This window comes from Microcaecilia unicolor, chromosome 3 (assembly GCF_901765095.1).
Source record: "Microcaecilia unicolor chromosome 3, aMicUni1.1, whole genome shotgun sequence".
NCBI classification, from domain to species: domain Eukaryota; kingdom Metazoa; phylum Chordata; class Amphibia; order Gymnophiona; family Siphonopidae; genus Microcaecilia; species Microcaecilia unicolor.
This window is the reverse complement of record NC_044033.1, coordinates 60718782-60745323: the sequence shown is the minus strand read 5'-3', so window position 1 is coordinate 60745323 and position 26542 is coordinate 60718782. Positions and strand designations below refer to the sequence as shown.

Here is a 26542-nt window from a genome sequence, read left to right as displayed (position 1 = left end):
CTGTCCCCGTGGGCTCTGTCCTCATCTGCAGAAGCCTTGAACACTTATGATTAATATTTAAATCTTTTTATTAAAGTATAAAAAGGAAGAATATGCTGTGCAACTGTTGTGTATAAGTTAAAATGAGCAGCTATAATAACCCTCCTTCCCACCACCACCCTCTACCCTTCCAACCAAGGAATCCTAATTCACACTGTTAAAATGTCCAGGGGTATAAAATACAACCTGTTCTATATGCCCTAGAGGGGAAAAATATGCCCTATAAAGCACTGTTATGTTTTTTTAATCTGTGGATAAATAAGAAGTCAACAATCTACTACTACTACTACTATTTAACATTTCTATAGTGCTACAAGGCATACACAGCAATCTCAGGATTCAATCTAGCTCTCCTGTCTTCCACAGTCCTTCCTGGAATAGAAGTTGTCTTCTTAGAAGATGCGCTGGTAGCAGGATGTACAGGATCCCACATGCAAATTATCCTAGTTGTGGCCAGTATGTTTGCTTGTTTTTCCAAAAAATCAAAATATCTTTGTAGGCATCACTTAAACATAAACAACAGTCCATTAACAGGCTTCAAAGTAGAAAATGACATGGGGACAAAGTCTGTCCCCTAATCCCAACCCTGTGGGCTCTGTCCCCATCCTCGTGGGATCTGTCCCCGCCCCGTCCCCGTGGTTACTGCGGTTCCCCGTCCCCATGTCATTCTCTACTTATTTTTCTGTGGTATGCTGCTGCCAGACAGAGGTAGGGCAAGTGGACTCTTACACAGTAAATTAGAAGAAATGTAGCTCCTATAGCAATAAGAGAAGATGCATTATTTAATCATTGGCCAATGTGAAATTAATAAGCTCTTCAAAAGGGCTGGTTCAAGAGGTTGTGGCATCCTGAACCAACTTGTGCTTTTGCGACCCCCCTCTCCCATCTTAAGGTAAGCTGGTGATAACAGAGGAAGGAATTTTGGCTCCCTTTATCTTGGGGACCCTGAACCGGTTACTCACCTGGCTCGTAGCTTAAGCTGGCCCTGCTCTTTACCATAAGAGAATTTGTCCTGAGGTGGCCACTTTTTGCTACACAAGAGAACCACCACTCACTTTATTTTGACCGCTCCTTCAGTCTTCTTGGTCAACGCAACATAACATAGCAGTACTTACATACCGCATCCAAAAATAGCTCAGAATGGATTACAATATAACAAAAATTCCATAACAAAGCAAAAGAAAAATTACAGACAAATCAAGATGAAGCTAACAATTCAATATTGTCACTAAAACAATAACAAATCAAAGTTTGAAAATTAAAGTAATATTAAAAAGAAAAATACTTCCTGTATAACCAACACTAATAATTTACAAAATCTCAAGTAACTGTATTCACATCTTAGCTCCGAGGGTTACACTGAATGGCAACACTTACACAGCACGAGATTCTTAGCACACAGCACATGTTAGCTCAAAACATACAGTGGTAGGGGCGGTACCTGGAAATATCTACACAACAGAAACTATGTCTATAGAAAAGTGCACTACAGGGCCCCACAGAAAAGCCTTAGACCAGCTTCTGAAACTTGACTCAACAGTATTTGCTTCTTACAGATGACTAATCTCAATAAATGGCAGTACCAAGTTCTATTTAGAAAGAAAGAAACTGAAAATGCCTTTGTTGACTTCACTGCTGCTTTTTATTAATGAATTAAACAGTTTTAAAATTACAGTTATTTGCTGAAGGTCCTTTATGTTCGCCTACAAAAGGAAGGAATTGTTCTTTTGAGTGTCTGCAAATTTTTCTGGTACAGTTCATTTAAAGGTACACATCCAGTGCAGTTCAGTTTACAGTTGGCGGTGCTATGAAGGAGCCCTGTGTGTGAAATGAGCCATCAGTCTGGCTATAAATGTGTTTCTTTTTCTTTACTGAATAGAACAGATATTTTTCTTTCTTTCTTTCTTTCTAGTTAATTTCTTCCTGCCGTTGGTGAGTGTTAATTAAAAACTGGACTTCTTGCAGGCTGTGATAGCTTTCATAAAACCAACATGAGAACTATACAGAGATAGTGCCATACATGAGTTTTCAAATCCAGATGGGTCCCACAAGGATTGTAAACACACCACTAGCTGTTTGGTTGTACATCACACAGTATGTGGAGGAATACATAATTAAATTTGCTGCTGCTTCTCTCCTCACTCTGGCTTCCATTAGGCTTGGTCATCTGCAGCATGAATACTATGGTGGTGGGGTGGAGGTGAGAAGGAGCATCCAATTATTTTAGGTGGGTCAGTTTGTAAAAGACCATTGGTCCCGCTCTCTTCCTCTCCCCCTCCCTGTTGATCCTAAGGGTTCTCTCCCTCTGACCCTGAATCTGTGGTCCTTTCTTTCTCCAGTCACCTGGCTAGCAAGAGGAAAGCACAGTTCCTACCCTCCCCCAGGTCCCCTACTGCATGGGTATACAGTATTTCCACTCACAGTAAAACATAAAATAACTTTCACACTATAAAGAAAAAAAGGTCTGGGGGGGGGGGGAGGGGGATGTCACTGCACCAAGTGTCAGTTACGGTCCTAAAGACTTTAAGGGTGGTGATGGTAATGGTAATTTATTTTATTTATTTACTACATTTATATCCCACCTTTTCCCAAGGCAGGTAACAATAGTCACATACGTAGTCCTAGACACGTGACCATATCTTTCAACTTGCTCAACATGTGAAGTTGAAAAAAAAGAGGCAAAGATCACATAGTCTTTGCAACATTTAAAGACATCTTTGCCTGTCTCATCCAATCAACAATTTTATCAAAAATATTCTTCAGATGTACAGATAAATCCTGTTCATGTTTGTTACAGGGATGACTAATTGTACATCATCTGCATATATTCTATACGATATGTGTAAATCTTGGAAAACATCTCCCAGAGACACCATAAATAAGTTAAAAAGTACTGCCAATAGGGCTGAACCTTGCGGTACAGTGCGCATGATCGGAAAGCTCGTGGAAACTGAGTCATGTACTTTGACATGAAATTTCTTTCTTTGCAAGTATGAAAGAAACCAAGATAAGACTTGACCACCAATGCCATGATGGCCAGGGTTATCCTACCACCACCTTTCTGGGCCATGTTGATCTTTATCTGCCGTCATTTACTATAACATATGAACTTTGTGTTGTTGCCAGGTCCCACAAGATGTAAGAAGCCCTGTATAGCTGATATGAGAATGGTACTTGGTACATCACCTTTCTGTGGTTTTTGCAACTACATTCAAAGCAGTTTACATAGTATATATAGGTACTTATTTGTACCTGGGGCAATGGAGTGCTAAGTGACTTGCCCACAGTTACAAGGAACTGCAGTGGGCACCAGAATTGGCAGCTACAGTGGGGGAAATAAGTATTTGATCCCTTGCTGATTTTGTAAGTTTGCCCACTGACAAAGACATGAGCAGCCCATAATTGAAGGGTAGGTTATTGGTAACAGTGAGAGATAGCACATCACAAATTAAATCCGGAAAATCACATTGTGGAAAGTATATGAATTTATTTGCATTCTGCAGAGGGAAATAAGTATTTGATCCCCCACCAACCAGTAAGAGATCTGGCCCCTACAGACCAGGTAGATGCTCCAAATCAACTCGTTACCTGCATGACAGACAGCTGTCGGCAATGGTCACCTGTATGAAAGACACCTGTCCACAGACTCAGTGAATCAGTCAGACTCTAACCTCTACAAAATGGCCAAGAGCAAGGAGCTGTCTAAGGATGTCAGGGACAAGATCATACACCTGCACAAGGCTGGAATGGGCTACAAAACCATCAGTAAGACGCTGGGCGAGAAGGAGACAACTGTTGGTGCCATAGTAAGAAAATGGAAGAAGTACAAAATGACTGTCAATCGACAAAGATCTGGGGCTCCACGCAAAATCTCACCTCGTGGGGTATCCTTGATCATGAGGAAGGTTAGAAATCAGCCTACAACTACAAGGGGGGAACTTGTCAATGATCTCAAGGCAGCTGGGACCACTGTCACCACGAAAACCATTGGTAACACATTACGACATAACGGATTGCAATCCTGCAGTGCCCGCAAGGTCCCCCTGCTCCGGAAGGCACATGTGACGGCCCGTCTGAAGTTTGCCAGTGAACACCTGGATGATGCCGAGAGTGATTGGGAGAAGGTGCTGTGGTCAGATGAGACAAAAATTGAGCTCTTTGGCATGAACTCAACTCGCCGTGTTTGGAGGAAGAGAAATGCTGCCTATGACCCAAAGAACACCGTCCCCACTGTCAAGCATGGAGGTGGAAATGTTATGTTTTGGGGGTGTTTCTCTGCTAAGGGCACAGGACTACTTCACCGCATCAATGGGAGAATGGATGGGGCCATGTACCATACAATTCTGAGTGACAACCTCCTTCCCTCCGCCAGGGCCTTAAAAATGGGTCGTGGCTGGGTCTTCCAGCACGACAATGACCCAAAACATACAGCCAAGGCAACAAAGGAGTGGCTCAGGAAGAAGCACATTAGGGTCATGGAGTGGCCTAGCCAGTCACCAGACCTTAATCCCATTGAAAACTTATGGAGGGAGCTGAAGATGCGAGTTGCCAAGCGACAGCCCAGAACTCTTAATGATTTAGAGATGATCTGCAAAGAGGAGTGGACCAAAATTCCTCCTGACATGTGTGCAAACCTCATCATCAACTACAGAAGACGTCTGACCGCTGTGCTTGCCAACAAGGGTTTTGCCACCAAGTATTAGGTCTTGTTTGCCAGAGGGATTAAATACTTATTTCCCTCTGCAGAATGCAAATAAATTCATATACTTTCCACAATGTGATTTTCCGGATTTAATTTGTGATGTGCTATCTCTCACTGTTACCAATAACCTACCCTTCAATTATGGGCTGCTCATGTCTTTGTCAGTGGGCAAACTTACAAAATCAGCAAGGGATCAAATACTTATTTCCCCCACTGTACATGTGTAACTACACTATGTACCATTCTATAAGGTAACATGTAAGTGCCTTAGCACTTAACTGCAAGGCAGGGCAAAGCATGGGCAGGGCATGGGTGAGTGTCCAACATGCTCACAGGGGCCGATATTCAGACCATAGGAGGCAGACTGGCTAACTCCTGTGGTTGACGATGAGGCCCAATATTCAATGGCAGGCCATTTCCGGTGACCAGCATTGAATATTTGGTTTATTTTTAGTTTATGTTCAGTGCTGGCTGGTTAGGTTTATGGCAGCGAAAGACAGGCCTGCTACTTGGGCAGCCCAGTTTGGCCACCAAACTGAACCGGTGATGCACTGAATATTTGCAATATAGCTGGTTAGCCTCTATACGTTATCCACGAATATTCAGCAGGAGATAGCTGGCTATCTCCTGCAGAATATTTGCAGACAGCTGGTTAGGTGCTATTTAACCAGCCAGGAGCCATTCCTGGCCGGTTAAATAGCGCTGAATATTGGGAGGGGGGACTCAGTTATAGTTAAACATGATATACCACCCAAGCTTCTTAAAAAGGTGGGTTTTCAAAGCTACCTTCAACAATTTAAAAGACAATTCAGATCGAAGAGAAAGTGGGAGGGCATTCCAATACAGAGGAGCAGTAAAAAAGAAAGCACGACATGTACATTCCAACTGGGCAGCCTTAGAGCTAGGAAGGACTACACGGTAATCATTGATAGAATGTAGAAGACGAATAGGAGAATAAGGAATGGTTAATGTAGCAAGATAGTTTGGAAGACCAACCCGCCAGGTTGTAAAAGCGAGAACGAAGAGTTTAAAGATGATACACTGTTCTATTGGAAACCAATGGAATTCTTGAACTAGAGAGGGGAAACATGATCAAATTTACGAGCATGACAGATGAGTGTAATTGCCGTATTTTGTACTGATTGAAGTTTTTTCAGGTTTGAATGGGAGGTACCTAGATAAATGGTATTACAGTAATCAAGTCGTGTAATGAGAAGTGACAGAACCAGGGTATGGAAAGTAGATTGATCGAAATACCTATAGATAGTACGCAGTTGGCATAGAACAAAGAAACTAGATTTACATAAACTAGCTATTTGTGGAGAAAAAGAAAGATGAGAATCTAAAATAACCCCAAGATAACGGAATGAATTCACTGGACATGTCGAATTCCAAAAAGAGTTAAAGAAAAATCAGCAATAGTCAAATCTGCAGTGAACCAACATGCTACACACTATAAGTGACACACATCCCACAGCGCATTCAGAAATGCCCATTTACACTCCCAGTGACCTGGTAGAAAAGGTCATAACCACATTTTGACACACTTACTCAGATTTACACTAGTATTTTATAATGGCATCTTAGTGTATAGATGATGTTACATAAAAGGCACTCAGCACACAGTATCGGTGCACCTAACTGGAGGTGTCAAGCTACAGAATTGCCCCCAAAGACTTTTCTATAGCAGGGCCAATAATGTGGATACAATTGCCTCAAGATCTATATATGACCACGATTATTTTATATTTCAGAAGAAGCTTAAGGCTTATTTGTTTTTAGAGGTGTATGTTGTTTACTTTGGGGGAGTAGATTTGGGGGCCCTTTTACTAAGCCGCATAGGCGACTATGTGCACCCAACGTGCACCAATTCAGAACTACCGCCCAGCTACCACGTGGCCTGGGTGGTAATTGATTTGATTTGCTTGCTTTATTTCTTGTCTATTAGATTGTAAGCTCTTTGAGCAGGGACTGTCTTTCTTCTATGTTTGTGCAGCGCTGCGTACGCCTTGTAGCGCTATAGAAATGCTAAATAGTAGTAGTAGTAGTAGTAGTAATATCATTTTCTATGCACGCACACTGTGTGCGCTGGAAAATTTCTGGCGCGTGGTACTAACCGGGTGGTAATTGGCATTGTACGCTGTGACAATTACCACCTGGTTAACGTGTGAGACCTTACCGCTAAGTCAATGGGTGCTGGTAAGGTCTCAGGCCCCAAATGGACGTGCGCCAATTTTCATTTTGCAGCATGTCCATTTTCGTACAAAAAAAAAGGCCTTTTTTTGCAGGTGCACTGAAAAATAAACCTGCGCGTGTCCAATACATGCGTCTACACCAGAGCAGGCCACTTTTCAGCGCACCTTAATAAAAGGACCCCTTGATTTTTATGTTATCATATGTAGTTATGTGTGACATGCTATTTGAGTTAGTTGTATCTGATGTACCCTGCTGTGAGAAAGATGTTTTCCTGGCTTCACAGGCTATAAATTTACAATAAATAAATAAAATTCCTACAGGGCCTAATTACAATATTGTGTAATAGTGAGTAGTGTTCATAGGGAAATGCAAGAAAATCTTTGTACAAGACAAAACATTTTTGCATGCGGTAACCCGGTCCTTAGAGGGAATTATGCCTGGCCCCAATAGCTAAGGCTACTTTATTTGTATTTTTATTTACTGTTCTATTTATCAAATGTGTAACTTTCCTCAAAAAACATATCATTAGTAACTGGAAATCAGCTCATTTACTGAACATCCATTTTTGGTGGCAATCTGTGCTACATCACCAAAAACTTGCTTTAGCAGAAAAAATATGGGACGATTCTCAGCAAAAAGAAAATATGGTCTCCTCTGGAACTGTATTTAAAAGACTTATCTACACATTCCTAGTTCTAATTGAGTACTTGTAGTTGTTATTATTACTCCTTTATTTCTCTGCTCTCATTTTTCTTTCTAAGTGCATCTGAGAGCTGGATATGTTATTGTAACTATTTTAGTTTTGCTTAGTTTTGATTTTTAGGTTACTTAGAGGGGCATAATCGAAAGAGACACCCAAGTTTTGTTGAGGACATCCTTGCAAAACGTCCCGATGGAGGGGCAGGGAAACCCGTATTATCGAAAAAGATGGACGTCCATCTTTCGTTTCGATAATATGGTTGGGGACGTTGAAATCTTGAAATTTTGGTCATCCCTAGACTTGGTCATTACTGATTTTCAGCAATAATGGAAACCAAGGACGCCCATCTCAGAAATGACCAAATACAAGCCATTTGGTCGTGGGAGGAGCCAGCATTTGTAGTGCACTGGCCCCCTGACATGCCAGGACACCAACTGGGGACCCTAGAGGGCACTGCCGTGGACTTCATAAAGTGCTCCCAGGAACATAGCTCCCTTACCTTGTCTGCTGAGCCCCCCAACTTCCTCTAAAACCCACTACTCACAACTGTAGACTACTACCATAGCCCTTATGGGTGAAGGGGGGCACCCTAGATGTGGGTAGAGTTTGTGGTGGGTTTTGGAGGGCTCGCTGTTTCCTCCACAAATGTAACAGGTATGGAGGGGGATGGACCTGGGTCCGCCTGCCTGAAGTGCACTGCACCCACTAAAACTGCTCCAGGTACCTGGAGCAGTACCACCTGTTCCTCTGATCCCATTCCCACCCACCTTCTTAATGTCATCTCACCTGCTCTTATTCCTTTTATCTGTCACATTCTCAACCTCTCACTTTCCACTGCAACTGTCCCTACTGCCTTTAAACATGCTGTGGTCACACCTCTCCTTAAGAAGCCTTCACTCGACCCTACTTGTCCCTCTAATTACCGACCCATCTCCCTCCTCCCTTTTCTCTCCAAATTACTTGAGCGTGCTGTTCACCGCCGCTGCCTTGATTTTCTCTCCTCACATGCTATTCTTGACCCACTACAATCTGGTTTTCGCCCTCTCCACTCAACCGAAACTGCGCTTACTAAAGTCTCCAATGACCTATTACTGACTAAATCCAGAGGTCTCTATTCCATCCTCATTCTTCTTGATCTTTCCGCTGCTTTTGACACTGTCGATCACAGCATACTCCTCGATACCCTGTCCTCACTTGGATTCCAGGGCTCTGTTCTACCTCTCCCTCCGCACCTTCAGTGTTCACTCTGGTGGATCCTCTTCTACTTCTATCCCTCTGCCTGTCGGCGTACCTCAGGGTTCTGTCCTTGGTCCCCTCCTCTTTTCTATCTACACTTCTTCCCTTGGTTCATTAATCTCATCCCATGGCTTTTCCTACCATCTCTATGCTGATGACTCCCAAATCTACCTTTCTACCCCTGATATCTCACCTTGCAACCAAACCAAAGTTTCTGCGTGCTTGTCTGACATTGCTGTCTGGATGTCTCAACGCCACCTGAAATTAAACATGACCAAAACCGAGCTTCTCCTTTTCCCCCCCAAACCCACCTCCCCACTCCCCCCATTTTCTATTTCTGTTGATGGCTCTCTCATTCTCCCTGTCTCCTCAGCTCGAAACCTTGGGGTTATCTTTGACTCTTCTTTCCATATCCAGCAGATCGCCAAGACCTGTCATTTCTTTCTTTACAACATCCGTAAAATCCGCCCCTTTCTTTCCGAGCACTCTACCAAAACCTTCATCCACACCCTTGTCACCTCTCGTTTAGACTACTGCAATCTGCTTCTTGCTGGCCTCCCACTTAGTCACCTCTCCCCTCTCCAATCGGTTCAAAACTCTGCTGCCCATCTCGTCTTCCGCCAGGGTCGCTTTACTCATACTACCCCTCTCCTCAAGTCGCTTCACTGGCTCCCTATCCGTTTTCGCATCCTGTTCAAACTTCTTCTACTAACCTATAAATGTACTCACTCTGCTGCTCCCCAGTATCTCTCCACACTCGTCCTTCCCTACACCCCTTCCCGTGCACTCCGCTCCATGGATAAATCCTTCTTATCTGTTCCCTTCTCCACTACTGCCAACTCCAGACTTTGCGCCTTCTGTCTCACTGCACCCTATGCCTGGAATAAACTTCCTGAGCCCCTATGTCTTGCCCCATCCTTGGCCACCTTTAAATCTAGACTGAAAGCCCACCTCTTTAATATTGCTTTTGACTCATAACCACTCGCCTCCACCTACCCTCCTCTCCTCCTTCCTATACACATTAATTGATTTGATTACATTATTTTTTGTCTATTAGATTGTAAGCTCTTTGAGCAGGGATTGTCTTTCTTCTATGTTTGTGCAGCGCTGCGTATGCCTTGTAGCGCTATAGAAATGCTAAATAGTAGTAGTAGTAGTAGTAGGTACCTGCATACTGCTGTGATGGACCTGAGTATGACATCTGAGGCTGGCATAGAGGCTGGCAAAAAATATTTTTAAAGATATTTTTTGAGGGTGGGAGGAGGTTAGTGACCACTGGGAGAGTAAGGGGAGGTCATCCCCGATTCTCTCCGGTGGTCATCTGGTCATTTTGGGCACCTTTTTGTGCCTTGGTCGTAAGAAAAACAAAACCAGGTAAAGTCGTCCAATGCTTGTCAGGGACGCCCTTTTTTTTTCCATTATGGGTCGAGGACATCCATGTGTTAGGCACTCCCAAGTCCCGCCTTTGCTATGCCTCCGATACACCCCCTTGAACTTTGGCCGTCCCTGCGACGGAAAGCAGTTGAGGACGTCCAAAATCGGCTTTCGATACCACTGACAACCAAAATAACCGAAGGAATGGTAACTAAACAACTCACCAACTATCTAAACAAACACTCAATATTGCATGATGCCCAATCAGGATTCCAATCAAATCACAGCACAGAAACAGTATTAATTACCCTCATGACTAAATTTAAACAAATGATTGCAACCGGTAACAATATACTCCTCCTACAATTTGACATGTCAAGTGCCTTCGATATGGTTGACCACGGAATCCTATTACACATACTTGAATATTTTGGCATTGGAGGAAATGTCCTAAACTGGTTCAAAGGGTTCCTAACCAAGCGTTCATACCAAGTCACATCAAATTCAACCACGTCTGCCGCATGGACACCTGAATGTGGAGTACCGCAAGGATCACCTCTCTCACCAACCATCTTCAACCTAATGATGATCCCCTTGGCAAAAATCCTATCAAACCATAACCTCAACCCATATATATACGCCGATGATGTAACAATATACATCCCTTTCAAACAAGACATCAAAGAAATCTTCAATGAAATTAACCAAAGCCTACACATCATGAACACCTGGGCAGATGCATTTCGTCTGAAACTGAATGCAGAAAAGACTCAATGCCTGATACTCACTTCCCAATACAACACGAAGGAATTTGCCGCTATAAATACACCAAAACTAAACCTTCCAATCTCAGAAACGTTAAAAATCCTTGGAGTTACTATCGATCGCCACCTAACGCTCGAAACCCATGCAAACAACACAACCAAAAAGATGTTCTACTGCATGTGGAAACTGAAAAGAATAAGATCATTCTTCCCAAGATCCGTTTTTTGCAGCCTAGTGCAATCCCTCGTACTCAGCCATCTGGATTACTGCAACTCGCTGTACGCAGGCTGCAAAGAGCAAATCCTGAGGAAACTTCAGACAGCCCAGAATATAGCAGCCAGACTCATCTTCGGAAAACCAAAATATGAAAGTGCAAAACCCTTACGAGAGAAGCTACACTGGCTCCCACTTAAGGAACGCATTACTTTTAAAGTATGCACATTAGTCCACAAAATCATTCACGGCGAAGCCCCAGCCTACATGTCTGAGTTAATCGACTTACCACCCAGAAACGCTAAAAGATCATCCCGAACCTTCCTCAACCTCCACTTCCCTAACTGCAAGGGCCTGAAATACAAGGCGCTACACGCGTCAACCTTTTCCTACATGAGCACGCAGTTATGGAACACACTTCCGCGCAACCTGAAAACGATCTACGAACAAACCAACTTCCGCAAATTACTGAAAACACATCTTTTTGATAAAATCTACGGAAAGAACCAAAACATATAAAATCCACACTCACTGTTCAGTTATACAACAACACATCCACTTATGAATTCTCAATCTTGAAATCTCACCACACTCATACCTTTAATCACAGAAAATGTATACCATATGTTTTTCGTTATTATATACTATATATTACTACTACTACTTAGCATTTCTATAGCGCTGCCAGGGTTACGCAGCGCTGTACAAGTTTAGACAAGGGGAAGGACAGTCCTGTCCTCAGACCCTCTAGTTTCCCGGTGTTTTCCTTCCAATGTTTCAATGTTCTTTTCCATTGATATATTCCTTAACGATACTTTGATTTTGTCTCGTATAACTCTTCACAATGTAATCAATAACCGAATTGTAACAAACTGTATTTCCATCATTCATAATGTATTGTAAGCCACACTGAGCCCGCAAAAAGGTGGGAAAATGTGGGATACAAATGCAATAAATAAATAAATAAATTATACCAATTTGGACGACCCTGTGAGAAGGACACCCATCTTCCGATTTGTGTCGAAAGATGGGCGTTTTTTGGGTCCTGTTTACTAAAGTGCGCTAGCATTTTTAGCCCATATGGGTGTCTCAAGCATTAGCGTGCGCTCATTTTTAGCATGTGCTAAAAACGCTAGTGCGCCTACAGCGTGGCTTGGTAAACAGGGCCCTTAGTTTTGTACCTTTGTATTTTTTCTCATAAAATATGAATAAAATGTATTGGAAAGAAAAGAAAAAGAAATGAGCAACTTTCTTTTATCTGTTTGTTGCTATTTTCTCTTTTCTCCTCTCTATATCCTGCCTGTTTTTTGTTTGACTAATAATTAATGATTGCACACTGCTTAGATGTATTTATGGATGAATGATGTATCAAATGTTAAATAATCTTGAAACTTGAACTGCTTTTGTAGTGGACAAATAAGAAGGGTAGAAAGCTACATATCTGCAAGGCAATTCCACGCAACCAGTAAAGCTAACTGGATTTCAATATGCACTCTGGAGGAGTGGCCTAGTGGTTAGGGGGGTGGACTTTGGTCCTGAGGAACTGAGATCAATTCCCACTTCAGGCACAGGCAGCTCCTTGTGACTCTGGGCAAGTCACTTAACCCTCCATTGCCCCATGTAAGCCGCATTGAGCCTGCCATGAGTGAGAAAGCTCGGGGTACAAATGTAATAAAAAACAAACAAACAACAAACTATTCTCTATGGTTGTGTTCATTCTTGTTAACATTGGGTCCAATATTGAAAAGCACTTATCTGTATAGCAGCAGCTGCTATACAGATCAGTGCCCTTTCCAAGCACTTTAATTAAATTTAATACCGTAATTTACATTCCACCATTACCAATAAATTGAGTGGATTACAGTAAGAAAATTGTATTCCATTACAGCAAATACAATAAAATATAGAATAACAGAAAACAAATAATCCTCTGTAATTAAAACACGTATACAACCAATAGATCTCCCCAATCCACAGCTTACATAGTAGGAAAAAATCTAATAAACAAATATGTTTTCAATAAACCTATAAACTGCAAATACTTAGATTAATTTCTTAAGGCAACAGGTGAAGCATTCCTCTCCCTTGCCACATTAAAACTGAATAACCTATCCAAAGATCATTTGAATCTATAAATAAAAGATGATGAAGGGAAGCTAATGAAAGACCATCATTAAAGCGCAACCTTCTACTACAAGCAGGAAATTCAATCAAAGGCATTATGGGGCCCTTTAACTAAGCTGTGGTAAGTACTAACGCATGTTTACTGACTGTTAGCACCCAATTACTAGACAAAATGGAAAATAAAGCCATCTTACAGTCACGCTAAAAGTGGCCTCAGTGTGCAGGAAAGCCCTGTGCTAGTGATAGCGCTGGCCAGTTTTTAGCGCAGCTTAGTAAAAGGGACTCTTTATATTCCGGGATCCCAAAATGAAAGCGGAAGCAAAGCAACTTATAAAATAGCTCAACCAATGCAAATGAAATAACAAAGAAGTCACACTCTCCCTTACTGAACACTCCAAAATAAGCCTCACCACCATATTCTGCAATAGCTGAAATCATCTACATTGCCCAGCAGGTGATCTATCTATTTGGGATTGAACAAACGCCTGAACCAACACTTTTAGATGTCACTGAGATAATAGCGACCTAATCTGCCATAAATGACGAATCTTTAAAAAAACCTCCTTCCAAACAAGACAAGGAATGTGGTATTCCATTGTTAGTGTGGAATGTAACACAACACTCAGGACTCTCAATGACACTGTGAATGGAATATCCACTCCACCCAACCCTGGAACACTAGATGGTAAATTTTCCACTGACTGAATGACCTACCCATAAAAGCTTAGGAGACAATTCTATAACTTGGTGAAGCCACTTAGGCGTGCCGATTACTGCACAATGAGCGTGAATTCTACAGTGGCATCTTGGTGCACACAAGCCACAATAGAATCAGCACTTAGGACTAGATTCAGTAAATGGAGCTCAAATAATGGCACCGAAAAAAAAATCCATGCAGCGCACTATTCTATAAACGGCGCTCCGAGTTGGGTGGCGTTTATAGAATTGCTCAGAGCTGATTTCTGCACCAAACTTTGAGTGCAAGGATTTACACCAACTCCCCAGTATTCAAGTAATACTACACACATCTTTAGTGAACGCCCCTGACCCCTCCGATGCCCATGCCCCCTTTTGAGTTGTGCACTATGGGGTTTATGCCGTGCTAAAAAGTGGCCTGCGGTAGTGCAAACACATCTTCTGGGCGTGTGCTGGGCCGTTATTTTTTTTACCTTGTCTAGGAAAAAGGGCCTTTTTGTAAGGGGCTGGGAAATGAATATGCACTAAAACTGAAACCAGCGTGCATCCATTTTTGGCCTGAGATCTTACCACTACCCATTGACCTAGAAGTAAGGGCTCATGCGCTACACACATAGTGACTGGTCGGCACACGCCAACTGCCGATTAACACTGGAAACGCCACGCGTGGTAGGAAATAAAAATATAATCTGTCCTGGCGATATGGGTGGGCACCGAATCAGAAATTACCACCAGGGAGGCATGCTAGCTTGGTGGTAGTCTCATTTTGACGTGTGCTACACAAGCATAGAGCCTATCACGCCTTTGTAAAATGGCCACTATCCACCTTATTTTCGAAAGAGAAAGATGCCCATATTTTGACCCAAATCGGGAGATGGACGTCTTTCTCCTATGGGCACCCAAATCAGTATAATCGAAAGCCGATTTTGGGCGTCTTCAACTGCAATCTGTCGCGGAAACGGCTAAAGTTGACAGGGGTGTGTCGGAGGCGTGGTGAAGGCGGGACTGGGGCGTGTTTATCGGCCGAGGAGAGATGGGCGTCTTCGGCCGATAATCGAAAAAAGAAAGGCGTTTTTAGCGCGAATTTGAGTCACTTTTTTTGGACCCTTTTTTTTCATGAACAAGTCCCAAAAAAGTGCCCTAAATGACCAGATGACCTCTGGAGGGAATCGGGAATGACCACCCCTGACTCCCCCAGTGGTCACTAACCCCCTCCCACAAAAAAAAAAAAAAAAAACTTTAACAACTTTTTTTTCCAGCCTGTATGCCAGCCTCAAATGCCATACCCAGCTCCATCACAGCAGTATGCAGGTCCCTGGAGCAGTTGTCAGTGGGTGCAGTGGACGTCAGCCAGGTGGACCCAGGCCCATCCCCCCTACCTGTTACACTTGTTGTGGTAAATGTTGAGCTCTCCAAACCGCCCCCAAAACCCACTGTACCCACATGTAGGTGACCCCCTTCAGACATAAGGGCTATGGTAATGGTATAGAGTTGTGGGCAGTGGGTTTGGGGGGGGGATTTGAGGGCCTCAGCACCCAAAGAAATGGAGCTATGGACTTGGGAGGTATTTTAATGTTTTGGTTTTTTTTAATTGTTACAAGTGCCCCCTAGGGTGCCCGGTTGGTGTCCTGGCATGTGAGGGGGACCAGTGCACTATGAATCCTGGCCCCTCCCACAATCCAATGCCTTGGATTTGTTCGTTTTTGAGCTGGGCGCCTTCGGTTTCCATTATCGCTGAAAACGAAACCGCCCAGCTCAAATCCACACAAATCTGATGCATTTGGCTGGCACAAACCGTATTATCGGAAAAAAGATGGACGCCTATTTTTTTCCCAAAATAGTCTGTCCCGCCCCTTCACGTACCCGTTCTCGGAGATGGGCATTCGCGTTCGATTATGCCCCTCTATAAGACTTGTGAATGATCTTATAGAATAACACTTCTATAAAGATCATTCACAAGTCTTATAGAAGGGCATAATCGAACGCGAATGCCCATCTCCATGGGCGTCTATCTCCGAGAACGGGTACGTGAAGGGGCGGGACAAACCGTATTTTGGAAAAAAAATGGGCGTCCATCACCAAAAGTTAGGTGCCAAGATGCAGTGCACTTACCTCCAGATTCTGTAAATGGTTTGGAAATTTCATTGTGCAAAATTGTGCGCTATGCTAAGATGCGAGGGCAATTAAATTGGCTAATGAGCTAATTATTGCTAGTAATTGGGTGCTAACAATCAGTTATTGGCAGTCAACAATTTGGATTTGCGTGCACATTTTGCTAAGTGTTATTCTATAGTAACATATGTTACTATAGAATAACACTTAGCAAAATGTGCATGCAAATCCAAATTGTTGACAATTAATGCCAACTGATTGTTAGCACCCAATTACTAGCAATAATTAGCTCATCAGCCAATTTAATTGCTCTCGCATCTTAGCATAGCGCACAATTTTGAACAATGAAATTTCCAAACCATTTACAGAATCTGGGGGTAAGTGCACTGCATCTTGGCACCTAACTTTTGGTGACCTCTATAGAATTGTTCTCTACATGCATATCAGTGCTGAATGTACATAATGAGGCCGATATTCAGGCTGCGAGAGGTAGCCGGGCCGTCTCCTGTGGTTGGCACTGAGCCTGGATATTCAATGCCAGGCTGTTTCCAGTGACCGGCACTGAATATCCAGTTTATTTTTGGGTTGTTTCAACTTAACTGGCTAAGTCAGTATTCAGCGCTGGCCGGTTAAGTGGAAACCGGCCAAAGATAGGTCTGCTATTTTGGTGACCTAATTTGGCTGCCAAGCTTAGATGGTGGTACGCTGAATATTAGCGGATAGCTGTTTATGTTGCACGAAGTTATCCGTTAAGTGCTAATCAGCAATATTCAGCGGGAGATAACCCGGTAGTGTGGGTGCGTATTTTTGGTGTGTGTTGGGCTTTTTTTTTTTTTTTTTAACTGTGGCTGGGAAAAATGGTATTAAAAAAAAAAAGCGAAGTGTTTCCTTCCGGGGCCCGGTCCGATTCGGATTTTCACTTCCATCTGGCGCTTTCCGGCCCCAACAATCTCAGCCAAGAGATTCGTACACTGGAAAGCCCAGGAGGGGCTTTTCCCCTCCAGCCACCCTGGCCCCTGTACAGCCCCATGGCGGTGGAGGTTTTTAAGGCTGATGAAGAAGCCCGCCCGGCAAATCGAAAGTTGCAAACTGTAAAAGCAAAAAATTAGCTGAGCATCTGAAGCCTTTCCCTCCTAAAAAGAAAGTATTGCCAAATACAAAACCTTAAGATTGCAACTTATTTGCAGCAGATTTAGAAGTGCGTCAAAAACAAGGTTGCAACCATCTATAGTAACGAGTTAATTGGATAATTACACTGCAAGCAAATATGAACCAATCAATTACTATCTACTAGTCAAGGGCGAAGCCAGATGGCCAATTTTGGGTGGGTCTGAGCCCAAGGTGGGTGGGCATGAAATTCATTCCTCCCCTGCCCCCCTCCGGTTTGCTCCTCTCTCCACCCCTTCCTGCCCACAAACCCCAAATATTAAATACTTGAGCTGGCAGGAATCCCCAGCACTCTTCCAAACAGCATCCAGCAGCACTTGCCTCAAAATGATGCTATTGCCAGCAGGCTGTGCATGCTCAGTGCTTTTGCATGTGCGAAAACTGAGCATGTGCAGAAGGGCCGGTCTCAGTGTCAGCTCAAGGCAAGTGCTGCTGGCTGACATTTGGAAGAGTGCTGGCTGCCCAACGAGAGAAAATTTTCAGCTGGCAAGGCTTGGGGATCCCCATCTGCCACAGCAAGAGTGTCACAATTTTGGGTGGGCCTGAGTCCAAAGTGGGTGGGCCCTGGCCCACCTGTGGCTACACCACTGCTACTAGTATGCTTATTCTAACACCTCAATGATTTTAAAACAGCACACATGTAAAAATTATTCATTGATTAATTCCTCGAGGGACACAGAGTTGAACAGGAAATATTTTCTTGCAGTAATGATCATAGAGCGGGTCTTTTACTCAAGGCCGCCAAGAGACTGGGCCCAGGCCACCCCTGAGGGCCCGCCCCGCCCCCTCCACCCCTCCCCCAAGGTCACCACCGCACCCCCCTCCATCCGCCACCAGGCCGGGCCCCCTGTATTGAAATCAAAGCGCCTCTCACCTCCGTGTGAAAGCGCTGCAGGCAGCAGATCACCTCCCTTTGGCCCTCCTTGTGTCCCGCCCTCGCAGAAGTTACGTCAGACAAGGGTGGGACAAAGGGAGGGAAGGAGGCCCAAAGGGAGGCGATCTGCTGCCCTGCTCCCTGCAGCGCTTTCACACAGAGGTGAGAGGCGCTGTGATTTCAATGCAGGGGGCCCGGCCCAGTGGCAGACCGTCGACAATGGAGGGCGGGTGGGACTGTGGCGCCGGGGCCCCCTTGGAGGCCTGGGCCAAGGGAATTTTGTCCCCCTGCCCCCCCGCCTATCAGCGGCTATGCTTTTACTAAGCGATGGTAAGCCCAACATGGGCTTACTACTCACTAAACTGGAAGTACCATTGGGCTACTGTAGCAGCCTGGCAGTAGTTCCCACCCCCAGTGCATGCTATTTCTGGCGTTACAAAAATATTTTAGTTTTTGTAGCACCGGTGTTTACCCGGCGGTAATGAGCAGTGCCGCCTGCTGCCTGGTTACTGCTGGGTTAGCCCTCTATGGGTGGCGGTAAGTGACCTGCCCCAAAAATGCTTTACTTGCCATATGGACATTTCTTTAAAAAAAACAAAAAAAAATACCCCAGCTTTTTACATCCAGCATCTAAACTGTTTATATGAGAGTGTACAGCTAATTCATCTGGATAAAACTGAATTCAGAAGGGAGAGGATGTAGCTTGGAAATGAGGTCCATTGTTTCATCAAAAACAAAAATGGAGACCTATGGTACTGTAAACTATAATCTAATCAAACTCAATGAATAATAAATAAAATTAATTGAAAATGATGCTCAGTGAAAACATGTTCATCCCTCAATGAGATAAACAACGTACTACCATCATTGCACCCAAGAATAGATAAGCATGTACATCCATGTATTTCACCATTACAAACTACTGAAGTCTTTACAATATAAGTTTCACTCTTATCTGCATCAAAACTTCCTCTGGGTGCATAGGTGAACTCTCCACTCTTCTCCCAAACCGATGTGATGGTGCAATAAAAAAAAAAAATCACTCGTTACTAAAATTCTCTTCTTCATCTGTTTATAAAGTCATCATTTTCAATTATTAATTTTATTTATCATTCATTGAGCTTGATTAGATTATAGCTTACCATATCATAGGTCGAGTTAACTTCAGTGTGTGAGATGACCTTTGTTAATATACCCCACTAGTTTAGAAGTTTGAGGTTCATTCTTTCATACCATACCTTCTCATAACTCCCTTCTAGGGCAGTATCATCAGACTCACCTTGGCACAGAGGTTTGTCATTGGGTGTCCAGCCCAGGGTGCCATTGATGTTTTTCACACACTGTTTTTTGGAGGGACCCCTCAGCTTGTATCGTTCCTGGCACAGGAATCGAACTGTGGCATTCTCAAAGAACAGTCCCCTACTGGGCTTCCTGTATCCGTTTTCTGGTACTCCGGGGTCAACGCAGTAAGTTATATCATCGAATCCTAAGTACACATAGATCGAATGGAGGCATGTTAGTTTGGAATTTATGGGAAACTTTCCTCTTACTGAACAAATCTGTCAGGAGCCAGAACTTTAGGAAAAGTTACAAGGATGGAGCACAAAGTCATTCATACCAATACCCACTCAGACCCATTTCAAGTCAGTGGTCCTAGACAAAGCCTCCCTGCTTGCTTAAGAATAATGTTGTTATTTATTTTTTACATACTTACATTTTTTTAACAGTCTAATCTGATGCAGTAAGGAGTTCCAAACTATAGATGCCTGATAAGGAAATAATGATGTTAATAACCTTTGGGCTTCTTTTACAAAGCCATGCTACCGATTCTCCGTGCAGCAAATGAGAGGAAGCCCATTCAGTTCCTATGGGCTTCCTCTCATTTGTCATGCGGCGTTGTAAAAGAAGCCCTTTGAGAACTAACCTTCTTTGCAGCTGGAAAGTATAAAAACATCTGATTTTGAAGGAAATAGACTCCATCACTATTGGATAATTGTATCAAACCTGTCATATGTGGTGGAGCATTTCCATATTCAATATCGAACATAATCATGAAACATTTTAAATTTAACTTTAGGTTCAATAGGCAACCAATGTCTTAAGAAAAAGGTGTAATTCTATCATACATATGAGTGGAATATAGCAACCAAACTGCTATATTTGAACCTTTTGTACTTTCTTAATCAAATAATTCAAACACTTGAGTATACAATAGGGAAAGGGGATGGGACTTGATATACTGCCTTTCTGTAGTTACAATCAAAGTGGATTACATACTATATAGTTACTTATTTTGTACCTGGGGCAATGGGGCGTTAAGTGACTTGCCCACAGTGACAAGGAGCTGCAGTGGTAATTGAACCCGGTTCCCCAGTTTCTCAGGCTCCTCCATTCCCAATAGTCTAGTTAGGATAATAATAGAGCTTGGACTATCAGTCTAACTAGAGTTAATTCAAGGTATTGATAGAATAGCACATACCTTACATAATGCATATTTTACAACTGTGCTCTGGATGGAATGTGGGCAGAATGCACTTTCCCCCAAATCCTATATATGGCACCTTAACTTGTGCATACTAATTTGGCTGCATGACCAAATTGCGCGTACCACTTAATTAACAAGCCAATCAGCACTGATAATTGGTACTTAACCAATTAGCGGCACAAATTGGCTTTAATTAGAATGTACGTGAACAGCTTTCTAAGCATATTCTACAACGTAGTGCGCATAAATTCTAATGTGTGCAGTTGAAAAGGGGGCATGGCCATGGGCGTGGAATGGGCGGGTTTGGGCATTTCAAAAAGTTTTGCGCCCTATTATGGAATACACCCAATCTATGCCTAACTTAAGCGCAGGTATTTAGGCCTGGTTTTAGGTGGCCTAAATGGGTGCGTCTAAATTTTAGTCACAAGAATGGCGCGTGAGCATATTCTATAACCTACGCTTAACTTTAGGTGTAGTTTATAGAATCACGCTAACTGTATGGTATCTCAGCACTGAATTTTAAGGCGCCATTTATAGAATTTTGGCCTTAGCATGTAACTTAGATTACTACTATAATGAGTTATGCACGTAGCACCAGCACTCAGGCGCACATACATATGCAAGCTCTATGGCTGGCTTATGTACCATGTATATTCGAAAATAAACCGAGATTTTTGAGTCAAAAAAAGCCTAAAAATGGGGGATCTCAGTTTGTATTCTAGTCCAGTTACTGGCATTTCTTCCTCCACTCCAGTGGTTCTGTCAGCAATTAAAATACTGTTCGAAAATGATGGAGTTGGTTATTTTTTTTATTTCAAATATTTAAAAAAAATTATTGTTATAAACATAACAAGAACAATGCAGCAAGATATAAATACATCAAACAAATGACATTATAGAAAAAAAATGTACATAAATCATACAAGAAGGCTGACATGAACCTTTTAAAACAAACAAAAAAAATCCCTCCAGAGGAACCAACAATGAAAAACAGAAAGAAAAGGTAGCCAGACATTTTTTTGAGTCATTACAGTCATTTTTTTAGAATTGTATAGTTGTGAGTTGGTGGGGATTGGAACCTCTGGAATGCTCTAGAAATTTATAGTAAACTATAGTGAAAAGACTAAGGAGGCTAGGGCTATTCAGCTTGGAGAAGAGACGGCTGAGGGGAGACATGATAGAGGTATATAAAATAATGAGTGGAGTGGAACAGGTGGATGTGAAGCGTCTGTTCACGCTTTCCAAAAATACTAGGACTAGGGGGCATGCGATTAAATTACAGTGTAGTAAATTTAAAACAAATCGGAGAAAAGTTTTCTTCACCCAACGTGTAATTAAACTCTGGAATTCATTGCCGGAAAATGTGGTGAAGGCGGTTAGCTTAGCAGAGTTTAAAAAGGGGTTGGACGGTTTCCTAAAGGACAAGTCCATAAACCGCTACTAAACGGACTTGGAAAAATCCAAAATTCCAGGAATAACATGTATAGAATGTTTGTACGTTTGGGAAGCTTGCCAGGTGCCTTTGGCCTGGATTGGCCGCTGTCGTGCACAAGATGCTGGGCTCGATGGACCCTTGGTCTTTTCCCAGTATGGCATTACTTATGTACTTATATACTTATGTACTTATGTGATTTCAGTCTGCTGCTCCCATATTTGATTTTGTGCCCCTAAATCCCCTCCCATAACCATCTGCTTCATTTTTCTCTCACAGCTTTTCTGCCCTAATTCATATCCTATTAAGGTAAAATTATGTATAATCATACCTGATAATTTTCTTTCCATTAATCATAGCTGATCAATCCATAGACTGGTGGGTTGTGTCCATCTACCAGCAGGTGGAGATAGAGAGCAAACTTTTGCCTCCCTATATGTGGTCATGTGCTGCCGGAAACTCCTCAGTATGTCGATATCAAAGCTCCACCCGCAGGACTCAGCACTTAGAGAATTACACCCACGAAGGGACACTCTGCCCAGCTCACCACCGCCGAAACGGGGGAGGGGAATTAAACCAGCTCATCCCCACACAAGTGGGGGAGGGGAATCCGTCCAGCTCATCCCCGCGGAGCGGGGGAGGGACACCACACCCGCCGATGCGGGGCGATCTGGCTTATCCTGCAACCGCAACCGCGGGAGGAGCTGACTGACCCTAACACCGCCGAAGCGGGAGGGGTACAAAGCTGCCCTACAGCCGCACGAAGCGGGAGGGAGTGCCGGCAGAATTTTAAGTCTCAATCCAGCCCCGTAAAACGGAGGGGAGAGTAATGCAGCAGCTCACTGTAACACAAACTCGTCTTAACTCTTGAAGAATCCAAGTGAAAAAACTTGAACACGAAGTCTTTCTGAAGTAACTGAAGACTAAACTTGAACCTGAAATGCAACCAGAATAAAAACAGTACAGAAATCTGGGAGGGGCTATGGATTGATCAGCTATGATTAATGGAAAGAAAATTATCAGGTATGATTATACATAATTTTACCTTCCATATCATCAAGCTGATCAATCCATAGACTGGTGGGATGTACCGAAGCAGTACTCACCCAGGGCGGGACATTGAAATCCCTGACCTCAACACTGAAGCTCCAAACCGGGCCTCCGCCCGTGCAGCCACAGTCAAACGGTAATGCTTGGAGAATGTATGGGCCGAAGCCCAAGTTGCCGCCTTGCATATCTCTTCCAAGGAGACGGAACCGGCCTCTGCCATCGAGGCCGCCTGAGCTCTTGTGGAGTGAGCCTTCAGCTGGATAGGCGGCACCTTCCCCGCGGCCACATAAGCCGCTGCAATGGCTTCCTTGACCCATCTTGCCACTGTAGGCTTAGCAGCCTGCAGACCCTTACGAGGACCTGCAAACAGGACAAACAGATGATCTGATTTCCGGAAATCATTGGTCACTTCCAAGTATCTGATGATGACTCGTCTCACATCCAGATATTTAAGAGCAGAATACTCCTCTGGGTAGTCCTCCCTACGAAAGGAAGGGAGACAGAGCTGCTGATTCACATGGAAGCGAGAAACAATCTTGGGCAGAAAGGAAGGCACTGTGCGAATAGTCACTCCTGCCTCAGTGAACTGTAGAAAAGGCTCTCGACATGAGAGCGCCTGGAGCTCGGAAACTCTTCTGGCTGAAGTGATAGCCACCAAAAAGACTGCTTTCAACGTCAGGTCTTTCAGAGATGCCCTCGACAAGGGTTCAAACGGCGGCTTCTGCAATGCTCTTAGCACCAGGTTGAGATTCCACACAGGCACCACTGAGTGCAGAGGAGGGCGCAGGTGATTAACCCCCTTGAGAAAGCGCACCACATCTGGCTGCGAAGCCAGAGAAGCACCCTTCAGGCGGCCCCTGAAGCAAGCCAGAGCCGCTACCTGGACCTTAAGGGAACTGAGCGACAGGCCTTTGTCCAGACCTTCTTGCAGGAACGCCAACACTGAAGAAATTGGAGCAGAGAAAGGAGAAAGAGAGCCTGCTTCACACCACGCTGCAAAGATACGCCAAACCCTGGCGTAAGCAGTAGAAGTAGAGCGTTTCCTCGCTCTCAGCATAGTGGCGATGACCTTGTCTGAGAAGCCCTTCTTCCTCAGACGCTGCCGCTCAATAGCCAGGCCGTAAGCCCAAAGGGGGAGGGATCCTCCATCACCACGGGACCCTGATGTAACAGGCCCTGTTCCACTGGCAGCCGCAGAGGATCGTCGACTGAGAGCCTGATCAAGTCCGCATACCAGGGACGTCTGGGCCAATCCGGACCCACCAGGATTATCCTGCCGGGATGCTTTGCCACCCGGTCTAGCACCCTGCCCAACATGGGCCAGGGCGGGAACACATAGAGAAGCTCTTGTGTCGGCCATTGTTGGAGAAGAGCATCTACTCCCAGGGATCGAGGGTCCCGTCCTCTGCTGAAGAAGCGCGGCACTTGGCAATTGGCCGATGACGCCATCAGATCTAGGCTCGGCTGGCCCCAGCGCTTCGTGATGTCCAAGAACGCCTGAGCAGATAGCTGCCACTCTCCGGGCTCCAAGGTATGGCGACTGAGAAAGTCCGCCTTGACATTCATGACTCCGGCAATGTGGGCCGCTGACAGCTGTTCCAAGTTCGCTTCCGCCCACTGGCATAGACTCATAGCCTCCTTGGCTAGAGGGGCGCTCTTGGTACCTCCCTGGCGGTTGACATAGGCCACAGCCGTGGCATTGTCCGACAGGACCCGTACAGGCTTCCACACCAGTACCGGGATGAACTCCAAAAGCGCCAACCGAATTGCTCTGAGTTCCAGGAGGTTGATAGACCACTTTGCCTCTGCAGGAGACCAAAGCCCCTGCGCTGTCCTTCCCAAACAGTGGGCTCCCCAGCCCGACAAAGAGGTGTCCGTCGTGACGACAATCCACTCTGGGGTCACCAGAGGCATTCCCGCAGACAACTTGTCTGTCTGCATCCACCAGCTCAGCGCCTTGCGCACTGCTGGATCCAAGGGAAGGCGCACAGCATAATCCTCCGACATCGGAGTCCAGCGCTGCAGCAGAGAGAGTTGAAGTGGTCTCATATGAGCCCTGGCCCAGGGCACTACTTCCATCGTGGCCGTCATAGAGCCCAACAGCTGCACATAGTCCCAAGCTCGAAGAGGAGAGGCTACTAGGAACTGGTCCACCTGAGCCTGAAGTTTGACAATCCGATTGTCTGGCAGGAACACTCTGCCCACTTGGGTGTCGAATCGAACTCCCAGATACTCCAGGGACTGAGTCGGGCGCAGCTGGTTCTTCTCCCAGTTGATGATCCATCCCAGGGAGCTCAAAAGAGCAACTACCCGGTCCACAGCTTTGCCGCACTCTGCATAAGAGGGGGCTCGGATCAACCAGTCGTCCAGATAAGGATGGACTTGTACTCCTTCCTTTCGCAGGAAGGCCGCTATGACCACCATTACTTTGGAAAAGGTCCGCGGAGCAGTAGCCAACCCGAACGGGAGGGCTCTGAACTGGAAGTGTCGGCCCAGGACTGCAAAACGCAGAAAGCGTTGATGAGGAGGCCAGATGGGAATATGCAAGTATGCTTCCTTGATGTCCAAGGATGCCAGGTACTCCCCTGCCTTCACTGCCGCTATAACAGAGCGGAGAGTCTCCATGCGAAAGTGCCGCACTTTCAAGGCCCGATTGACCCCTTTGATGTCGAGGATAGGCCGGACAGAACCTCCTTTCTTTGGTACCACAAAGTAAATGGAGTAACGCCCCTTGCCAAGCTGACTTTCTGGCACCGGAACGACCGCCCCCAGGCGGATCAGATTGTCCAAAGTCTGCTGCACTGCCACAGCTTTGACCGGAGACTTGCAGGGAGAGAGTACAAACCCGTCTCTTAAGGGTCGGCAGAACTCTAGCTTGTAGCCGTCTCTGATGACTTCCAGCACCCAAGTGTCTGAAGTGATTGTGGTCCACTCGCCCAGAAACGAGGACAGCCGTCCTCCAATCTGCACTGGGGCGTGGACCAAGACCCCGTCATTGGGTACGAGACCCTGGGGGAGGACCGGAGGGAGCACCTCCGGGACGGCGGTCTCTGCGAAAGGAATGCTGCTTGGGGGAGAAATTCCTCTTAAAGGAAGAGGGGGCAGAAGCACCCGACCTGCCCGGGCGGTACCGACGGGCTTCCTGAAACCGTCCTCTGGAGGTACCGGGACGAGCACTAGCCCGAGCCCTGACCTCCGGTAACTTCTTGCCCCTAGACGTGCCGAGATCAGTCACGATTTTGTCCAGCTCGACCCCAAAGAGCAGCTTGCCTTTAAAAGGCAATCTAGCCAGGCGGGATTTAGAGGCGTGGTCAGCAGACCAATGTTTCAGCCAAAGCCACCGCCGCGCAGAGACTGTCTGAGCCATGCCTTTAGCT

General features: G+C 44.8%; 1 protein-coding gene across 1 annotated transcript in view; it reads right to left on the bottom strand.

Annotated features, from left to right (window-relative positions):
• SUSD4 (sushi domain containing 4) overlaps positions 1–26542 on the bottom strand; it is a 216054-nt gene that overhangs the window by 67994 nt on the left and 121518 nt on the right. The window contains exon 3 of the mRNA XM_030195973.1: positions 19478–19684. Within this exon, the coding sequence (XP_030051833.1) occupies positions 19478–19684 (207 nt within the window). The remainder of the gene's footprint in view (positions 1–19477; positions 19685–26542) is intronic.